Below are 10,363 nucleotides of genomic sequence, written 5' to 3'. Positions count from 1 at the left end.
TTTTCATACTAAGGATACCTACTATACATATAAGTTTTTCAAAATAAAATCAAAGTTAGATGTATCACTTTAAAAAAAAAAACAAAACAATTATTAAAATATTATATATTATGTATAATGTTGATAGACAGACAATATTAAAATTCAAAATGTATAACTTTCCTAAGTATTGAACAAACAAAATATTATATAGCATAACAATATATTAATGTCTACTAACCTGTAATGAATTATAATTGTTAAATGTCTCTTAGTTTAATAGACTTTATTTTCTGAGATTTAAAAAAAACTATAATCGGCAAATATGTCAGAATATTTTTTTGTCAGTTTGTTCTAATTGACTAATCACTCAACCTAATAACTAATTGATATTCAGTAATATACTTATTAATACTTTTTCATGTATAATTCAATATAATTGTATTAACAACAATACTAAGCTGACTTACATACTGCACTCCAGCTTTTACTTGATTGGTTGATTTAATTTATCTCGTCACATACATTAATAGCTGGAAGAAATAATAAACAAAAATTTAAAAACAAACTTTATTTTCATATAAATTTATATTTCATATATATTTACTATATAATATAAAGTATAGTTTCTTAATGAATTAAGTATCTATTTATTATGAATGGAAATCATTAAAATCAGAACTTAAAAAAAGTTTTTAGAGAATAAGATCAAATAAGTCTTAAATTAGATCAGTAGTTTAAGATAGTAATACATCATATAGTATACTAGTTCTTATTATAGTGAGAATAAAAAAAAGTTTAATTTGAGTAAAATTTGGCATGACAATAAAATACTCATCTATAGTAGAAAAAAAAAACAATAAACATGGAGAATTAAAGCGTATCTATTACATTAGATACTGAAGTTTACGAAATACAGGTATTTTTCTGATTTGAATATTCAAAAAATCTGTAGATATTCACATGTATTTGATGATAATAAAGAATTATGTTTGAGCTTATGAATTAAAAATTATACAAAACCAAATAATTAAACAGTTTAAAAATAATTGAGCATTATTATATAAACTATTAAAAAAATTTAACTTATTAAAATCCTTGTGGAATTTTAACAACTCCCAAAAAGTTGTTAAATGGTGAGCCCAGATATAATTTATCACCGATCACTTCAACATCACATATTCCAGATATCTTTCCATCTAAAGAATGGTAACTCGATAATAGTTGGCCCTTTTCATTAACTTTTAAAATAGAAATTCGTTGTTTGCTTAATGATTTGATTAATGACATGGATTCAAAATGTCCAACCTGAAAAAAATGTTTACACTGGCTTGTATTTTATGCATTTTTCTAACAATAGGGATCTTAAAAAAGCCATACGCATTGTATTGAATGCAACTTAATTTGATAAACATTGAAACAAATATTTAATTATGTGGATATTTTATTAGATTAAAATTTTAATTTTTATTAACCAAAAGAACTACTAAATTAAATTAATTGATATTTAAATATATTGTTTCTTTAATATATAAATTATATAGTTTAAAAGTATTATGATGCAAGATTGATAAATCACAAATTAAATATCTATTTAAAACTACCAATATATTTCAAATTTAAACTGCGTTTGATTTAAGTTGAGACCGTGTATAAATATGAAATAGCCTTACTGAATATATTATAAAGAATTAATTTTTTTATATTGTTTTATAATCTGATGATAAAAATATTTTAAAACATCCATTTCATAAATATTATATAACATATATAATACAAAAAATGTTATATATTTTAATAAATAAATCTACGGAAAGTATATCATATATTTACCCAACGCATAGCTTCTTTGCAATATAAATTAGGATATAATGAATTGATCTTTAGCAATGTAAAATCAATTATTCCAAGAAATTTGGTAACCATCATTCTAATAGTTGGATATTCACCAATATTATCAAAAATTGGGATTCTTGCAATAACTAATGGAATATAAAATGACCCTTTGTCATTTCTTTTAATATTATCTGGCATTCCTGGTAAACCATCAATAAATATTTCGCTTTTTCCTGCTTTAGGTCCTTTCAAATAATACCTAAAAAAATAAAATAAAATTAATTAATTAATTTTTAAATAATATACCAACATAACCTTGTAACATTTTGCTCACATACTTAAGTACACGATATTTTTCAGTTTCAGCCACCAATAGGAATGATTCATCATTTGATAATTGCACACCGTTTGCAAATTGAAGATTTTTCATTAACACTGTATTTTTTTTAGTTTTTGGATCATATTTCAATAATCTAAAAAAAATGTATTTATTGTTTCTATTTTAAAAATACTATCATTGTTTTATTAACATAATGAACTGTATTTATAATTTATTTTTATATATTTTTTTAAATATCATTAAGTATAATAAATTATATTATCAACAAAATGTTTTATAACTTTGCATAAGAAAAATGAAAGAACTTGTTACATTTACAGAGTTTTCAACACCAAGTTATTTTATAATCATCCAGCAACCTAGTTATGACAAACATAATTTGAAAATCTGTTGTATACGACAATTTTAGAATTGTAGAACACTTAATAGTTTTAATATTTTGTTTAAATGATTAATTTCATTAATAACTCAAATAAAACCTAATAGGTATTTGGTTATAAAAATTATGCAATGTTTATTGTTAAATACTGGCAAAAATTCTCATTTACCTTCCAGTACCATCAACAAATAATGTATAAACTCCATCATATAATTTATAGTTTGAATCAGAGTCAGTCCAGTACACGGTACCATCAGAAGTTACTACAACCGAATTTGGTATTTTAGGACGTGCACCATCAATATCTTCATCCATTGAAACTAACTGCTCTTTTGCACCTATTATATAAAACATAATAACAAATATTGTACATTAATTAATTTTATTCGAAATTTATTATATGTGTTATACAATAATAGTAATAAATAGGGTTTAGGGCTTATTGTACTAAAAATTTTGATAATACACATCTAAAATGTCTGAAATATGCAACTAGAGTTTTTTGAAACAGCATTAAACAAACTAAATTATGTTTCCTTTTGTATTCAAAACAAATATAATATTAATAATAGGTAACAGTATTAATTTAGAGAATAGCATTGATATATATATAGAAACAATCAGATATTTTCCTAGTTGCAACATTTAGCTAATAATATTATCTTATCTTATAATATGTGCTATGCAATGCTACCACAAGTAAAGTAAAGCAAAATAGCCTTACTATGAACTGTACTAATTTATAATGATCAACCTAACGCATGATTTGTCGTAAAGATTGTTATTAATTTTTCTTAAGTATTTATTAGCTTTATTAAATTTGCATTTGGGTTATAATTAATAATCTAATGAATTATGACTAAAAACTTATAAGTCATTGGTGATTTAACACCAAACAACAATAGATTATAAATAAAAAGTAAAAGAGTACTCATGAATAATTCATATGGTTTATTGATTACGAAATGTTATGATCTAGTTAATACAAAAATCATAATTTATATACACAAATGTTATATAATATAAAACATTTAATTATATTTTTTTTCTTGTTGAAATCATATTTCTTTACTTACTAAAACGATTGTTTTCTTACTAAAGAATAAAGCAAAAACTATGTTATCAGTAATTTAGATAAAGTAAAAAAATATAGGTAAATAAAAGAGTAATTTTAAAACATACCATAGAATTTTGAATTTAAATTCACTTTAAAAATACCATAATAGGCATCAGCTACATATAAAAATCCTGATTTATCCATAGTTAGGCCAAGTGGACGTCCACAAACATGTTCTTCATATAATCCATCTAATACAAATCAATCAAATTTAAAAATAAGATAATTAAATAGGCATTTATAGAATAACAATAGTTCAATTTATATATATTAGTTTGGTACAGATATAATCGTGTTTAATATCATTTTGTACAAATATTAAATTAAATTAAACATTTTTTCTAAATTATATTTTAAACTACCAATATTATTAGTTATTTATAAAATAAGTTAACTTACCACAGACTTTTCCAAATTTCACAACAGGAACTATTTCATTATTAACAATTTTAACAACATGACCATAATGTAATGTTGTATACAAGGTGTTGTTATGATACAACAGACCTTCAGGTCCTACAATTTGATCCTCAAAAAGTTTTGATATACCTGATAATTTATCATTTAACGCTAATGGTCCTGTAAAAGGTCTTGGAGGTGTGACACTATAATCAGTTTCGAGAAATAAAAATAAATTATTGTCCCATGACATATTTTGTATTATATCAACACATTACAACTCACCTATATTCCGTGAAAGTGACGTTTTGCATTAAAGGCAGCAGAGTGAAGAAGCCGACCAGCGCCGATGAATAAATACCCAATTTTAACATCAACTTTGCAATCGTCTGTAATGGCAAGTAAAACATATTTGAAATTAAAATAAAAACAATTATAATTATTATTATTATTCACAGAATAAACGAACGACGACGGACAACAGCGGTACAGCTCATGGCGTGCCTTTTGCAGTGTCTTTCAGTCGTAGATACCCAAAGCGCATATTTAGAAATTACCATATTTAGGCCGTCGCGTCCTTGGCGGTACAATGTAGTCGTTGTTCGCAATTATTTCTAAAAACGAGTCATCAAGACATCGGCATCAACGACGGCGCCAACAGAGCGGTACAAGTGACGGAGACCAATATCAACAATTATTAATAAATCATAGACAAAAAAAAAGAAGAAGCCCGATGTCTACGTTGTTATATAACTCGTCAAAGTCGAACACAGGTCACGAGTGTTTACAGGCAGAGCGACGGCGTTATGTATGCCTGTAATTATTATTTCGAATTTCAGATTAGGTATTAGAATATTGATTACACACAACAATAATAATATTATGTACGAGTGGGTACATCCAATGGTGTTCGGCGAACGCGCCTCCGGTGCTCGGCGCCGTTATTACGCGCACCTCCAAACACCAGTTGCCAGCGACTGCAGGCACTCGACGTTTGGACTATAATAGGCGCCCGCGGTCGCACAAAACAACAATGTTTGTATAATATTCATATCAACAACGACCACTTCCGCTTTCACTTTCAAACGTCTGCCAGCCCGAGATGACGTCGTCGTAGTAGTAATTATCGCAGTGCTCTGCCGGTGATCCGCATAGTGTTACGGCCGGCAAGTCTATTGATCCGAAACGATTATTTTCATCGGTTGAAGGCACAGTAGGCACAGTCATAGTTGGCGTATTCGGCCGCGACAGTAGGACGTATAACATTACGGTATGCAGTAACGAGTTGTGTTATAAGCATTAGGCACTTTCCATTACTTTCTAAGTACCCACAACTGCGAGAGTGCGAACGAACCTAATCGATGTATAGCGGGTAATGACTGGCGATAAGAAAAAAAAAATCGTGATAAGTGATAATGACCCGTCGAAACGGTTTGAAAAAATATCCGTTTCTTGTCCGACTGATAATAATAATTCGTAACAGTAGTCGATGGCGATATAATATTAAAATAATATAAAAAAATGTATATTAAAACGTATTATCAATTTTATTTTATTACAAATTACAACATAGTAAAACATATTACCCGAGTACAGAGGCGGATCCAGACCAAGATAACAGGGGGGGGATTTTTAAAAGACACACATTAATTTTGATAAAGTATATTTAGGTACATACATATGTTACTTTCTACAGTCTCGTACAGTACAAAAAAAAATTTTTTTACAGTAGAGAATAGTAATAAAAAAATATATCACTATAATTTTGTTACCCTTGAAGTATAATTACGTCAATAACTAAAATCAGGGACTTAAACTATTTTTTTTGAGAGAACGGGGGGGGGGATCGCCCCTATTGCCCCCTTCTGGATCCACCACTCCCTGAATAGGTAACTAATCGAATTAAATATCCAAATAAATTGCATAAAAATGATATACCTATATAATATGATGATTGATGATAAATACCTAGTAGCATCGGATAAATCAAATAAATTATAGGTAGGTATTTAACAATTTTTTTTTGACGATTCCGAGAGGATAAGCAATGAATATATTTAAATTACATTGATGTGTGTTTTTTTATTTATGACGTGCCTGTCATCACTTTTTGGAGCAGTAAAAATGCTTAGATATATTTTCAATGTGGTTTCTGGTAGAAAATTAAATCTGGTTGGTACTTTGGATGGTTAAAAATAAAAAATCTAAATATCTATTTTTCAAAATAATCGGTGGTACAAAAAAAAATTTGTAAATTATTGGAAGTTTTTTAATAAAACCAGTATTCTATAAAATCAATTTTTTGGTTTGTTTCAAAAACGAATACAGACATACATACAGTCGTTAGTTGTCAAGTTTTTCGAGTTATCGTGATTCGACTAAGATTCTTTAAATGTTCATTAAACTTTTCTTTTAAAAATTCACAATGTCGAGAATTTTCAAATTATTTAGTAGGTATAGAAATGCATTAAAAATTTTCTTTTAATATGTAAGAATTGAAATTTATTACAATATTCCTCAATAATTTATACGAAAACTAAACAAATCTAAAGAATATTTTATCAGCCTAAATATGTTTGTTATGAGCGTTTAAAACTAAAATTTGGACGAAATTATACACCTGCAGGTTAAATTATGAATAATGATAATATAATATATTAAATATTCATTATTTTGTTATAATTTATATTTCAAAAACATTATTCGTGTTGCCCTATGACCCTATGTACAATATGAATTTTTACTATTCACAATGGCATATTATCTATTTATACTAATCTATATCTATATCTATTCACTTGGTTTTACTGTGCAGTGGTTTTATTAATAACAATTTTATTGTATAACATATATGGTAAATATTGATAATATAAATGGAATGTTTTCAAAAAAAAAAATTAAAATTAAATAAAGCTATTCTAACTAATAATATTGAAAATAACAATAAAAAAAAACTTTAATACCTAGCAGTATTATAAAAAAAAAAAAAATTAAGCAAGTGCACCGCTCATCTGCTCTACAGTTGGTGTCGGTCACTGTGATGGGCGCGTGTTAAATTCGAATTCAATAAAATAAAATATCAAATATCATTGTGTACGAAAAACGATTCTGAGCGGTAACAGACCATCAGCTTATATCACTAAGTACCTACCTATATTTCATTATATGTTTTTTTGGATATAGCTATCCAAGTTATCTATTTTTATTTTATTCGTTTATTTTTCTTTTAGCATTACTACGGTAGGTTGATATACCTAATTTTTTCTAAAAATATTTTATTTATTATATTATTTATGTATTTAATTAATATATTAATAAAGATTTATATCATATTAATATAACTAATATAACTCTAAATTTAATAATACCTTTTTGACAAAATATAGAAAAAAAAGTTTCATAGTATAAATAGATAAAATTTTTTAAATTAATTAATAATACATCATTGTGGCAATGCGTATAGTAAATTTCATAATAATAAAATACATGTAAAAATTAAGACTCACGTATATTTTTAAATTATGACTAAATAATTATACTAAATAAATATTTAAAGTTTAAATAAGATATTTTGTCCAAATTTAACTACAAAAAATAGTTGTCGTTTTAACACAAAAATTAGATATTTATTTTTTAGATAGTATTTTTACACGTTAAGGTTTCAATAATAACTACTTATAAGGAGTTTTATAATAATTTTTCAAAATTTAAAAAACAGTTTTTTTTATGAATTTCTAGTTACAAAATAACTTACAATTTTTTGTTGTTTTCACGAATTTTGTCAAAATTCTAACTTATTCTAATGCATATAAAAAAATATTGCGCCAACATATTTTTACATTTAAGGTACAAAGAAAATGTTTGTGGAATCTTGTATTAAATTTTTAATATTCAACATTTTTTTACTGACATTTATAAAAAAAAAGGTAATAAAATTGAAAATTTTAATTGTCTTTAAATATGTTCAAAATTTCAAAATATTTTGAAAATTATACCATTTATAATATAGAAAATTATGATATAAATACTTGGTGAAAATTTATTCACACAAATAAAACAACACATCATTGTAAATTCGCTCCGCTCAGAATCTAAAAAAAATGAAATATACTCAGTCATATTAAATATAAGTTATCTACTATTTAGTAATGTGACAACAAAAGCTTTTAAAATTGTTTTTCTAATGTACTTAAAGGTACCTTATGACTAAAAAATATTAACGTTTTGCGTGTATCTATAGTAGAACGGAAAAAAAGAATTGGTTTTCAATTTATTTTATAAGAAATTATCAATTATACGTCGACAGTTGACCGTAGTCCGTAGCTGACAGTTCCGAGAAATATTAATAGTACTATTGTACGTATACCCATAACCCATTACTCATGTTATTATATGGCCAAGTACTAAAGTAAATAGGTAATAAAAAGGTCAATATTTTAAAATAGGCCCCGACTTTTTAGCCAATGTACATTTGTCATGTAGTTAATCTAAACGACTAGACCTTGATATTTTGGTATAATTTGTCTGAGTTTACAATAAAAAAAAGTTTATCGTGGGCCTTTTAGCTTGCTTTTACAGTTTTACACGTCAAAATCGTATATTATATGCCCACGCGCAGCTATATATATATATATACGTATATTGTATATACATAATAATATATTCAATGTTATAATATTCTAAAGATACGATAAACACTAGACCAGCGGTTCTCAAATTGTTATTTTTACGTCCCACTTAAGTGTATTATCAATCAGTCACGTATATATACTACTAATGATTAAAAATAGAACGATCCAAATTCCAAATTGTATAGTTAAATACATTTATTTTAAATAATAAATTAGTAAAATACTAAAACTACAGTATAATTATTTTTTATTTATTAATTTTTTAAATTAAGATATGAATTAAATAATTGAATAGGTTTATTATCCAAAAACGGCCCTCCGCGTACCACAATGAAGTACTTCGCGTACCACTAGTGGTACACGTACCACAGTTTGAGAACCGCTGCACTAGACAGTATTGAGTCTGGACATCGGTCATGGATCGCACATAGTTCGAAACAATCGAAACGTATTTATAGATGTGTATGAGGTAGTCAAAGTTTCGAAGAGCTTCTACAGAATAGTCATTGGTAGATAATTTGGCAGAACTAAAATTATGGATTGAACCACAACATAACCACCGGTGGACGGAGTTAACGGGCCTCTGAGTCAGTTTGTAAGTGCCTGTCGGCTCAAATTTTACTTATTGAAAAACAACTGTCGATAAACTGATAAAGTAGACTAAAAACTTAAATTTTGGGATGGACTGTGAGCGGAAAATAGCCCTTGAGATTGGCTTTACTCTCAGTCCAAACCTCATAGTAGCAGGGTGTGGGACATGGCAACGCACAGATAACTATTAATAGAAATAATCGGATAATTTATTTGTTGAGTATGATGGTATTATAGATACTATGACATACTCGTGAATCGTGGTACCTCATTTCTATTGTGTACAATACACATTTAAAGGTAGGTCGTAAGTGCAAGGCTTTTTTTTGTAGAATTGTATAGATCAATTATTATACAATATGCAATAAAATTCATCAAACAGATGTGATCCAATGCTTTATTTATATCACTGCATGACACAATAAATAAACATAGGAAGTAAATATTTAGAGCTTAATTATTTAGATGTAGCCAAGTAGGTCAATAAATATTAGTGTGCGCGGGAGCTCTCAATTCTTAAAAATGTTTTATTGATTATTTTTTATCTATAATTAACATTAACAGTAACCAATGAACAGTGATTGATAAAGGTATCGAAAAATTGATTACTATAAACACGTACTATAAGAATTCGTTTTTTATTTAACCATAAATGCCTACAGTCAGCAGTCCGATTTGAATGTAGAAAACGGATTTGTATTCGTATTTTTTTAACCTTTTTATCAGGCTATATGGAGAAAAACAATTAGCATTTTATGACTTTCTGTTTAATAATATATTATTGATAAAAAAGATTGTTATACATTTATTTTGAAGACATTTTGTTTTTTCAACAGTCTTCACGCGTACAGAATGATACAATAATGATGTATAATATAAACACCAAGTTACAGAAAGACGTGATAAATAAAAATGAAAAATTAATGGGAGAGTTTCTTTTAAAACATGTGTTTAAACGTCAATACCAAGTGTGTAGCGTCCTCTAAATGTAAAAAAATTATGAAAATTATATGGATAATAAATAATTTAAGATTTACTCATATCTGAAAACTTACAAAAATAATATTTTGAAAACACTATTAACATTGATT

At 26.4% G+C, this 10,363-nt stretch overlaps 1 protein-coding gene across 3 annotated transcripts; it reads right to left on the bottom strand.

The window, feature by feature from the left end:
• Positions 1–246: 246 nt before the first annotated feature.
• On the bottom strand, positions 247–5,386 carry LOC113555970 (adipocyte plasma membrane-associated protein-like). Of its 3 annotated transcripts, none has more exons than XM_026960629.2 (9): positions 4,608–5,386; positions 4,336–4,439; positions 4,051–4,256; positions 3,717–3,842; positions 2,704–2,872; positions 2,154–2,288; positions 1,813–2,074; positions 1,066–1,287; positions 247–512 (listed from the first exon to the last, which is right to left on the bottom strand). In XM_026960629.2, the coding sequence occupies exons 1-8, from the start codon at positions 4,608–4,610 to the stop codon at positions 1,069–1,071; spliced, it is 1,224 nt and encodes a 407-aa protein (XP_026816430.1). In that variant the 5' UTR covers positions 4,611–5,386; the 3' UTR covers positions 247–512; positions 1,066–1,068. The 3 variants fall into 3 exon arrangements, with proteins under 3 accessions (XP_026816430.1, XP_026816429.1, XP_026816428.1); XM_026960627.2 differs by lacking the exon at positions 247–512 and having other exon boundaries at positions 1,069–1,287; positions 4,608–4,864; positions 4,939–5,386; XM_026960628.2 differs by lacking the exon at positions 247–512 and having other exon boundaries at positions 555–1,287.
• Between the last annotated feature and the right edge of the window lie 4,977 nt (positions 5,387–10,363).

This window comes from Rhopalosiphum maidis, chromosome 3, assembly GCF_003676215.2.
Source record: "Rhopalosiphum maidis isolate BTI-1 chromosome 3, ASM367621v3, whole genome shotgun sequence".
Lineage (NCBI taxonomy): Eukaryota > Metazoa > Arthropoda > Insecta > Hemiptera > Aphididae > Rhopalosiphum > Rhopalosiphum maidis.
Note: the sequence above shows the minus strand (reverse complement) of the source record. Positions and strands in the feature narration are given on the sequence as shown.

Excerpts from the sequence above, each read along its gene's own strand:
- LOC113555970 (XM_026960629.2), bottom strand. Across the intron at positions 3,843-4,050 it reads GAAATTTGGAAAAGTCTGTG|ATGGATTATATGAAGAACAT; the intron begins GTAAGTTAACTT and ends GATTTGTATTAG. Across the intron at positions 2,075-2,153 it reads GAAAAATATCGTGTACTTAA|GTATTATTTGAAAGGACCTA; the intron begins GTATGTGAGCAA and ends TTATTTTTTTAG.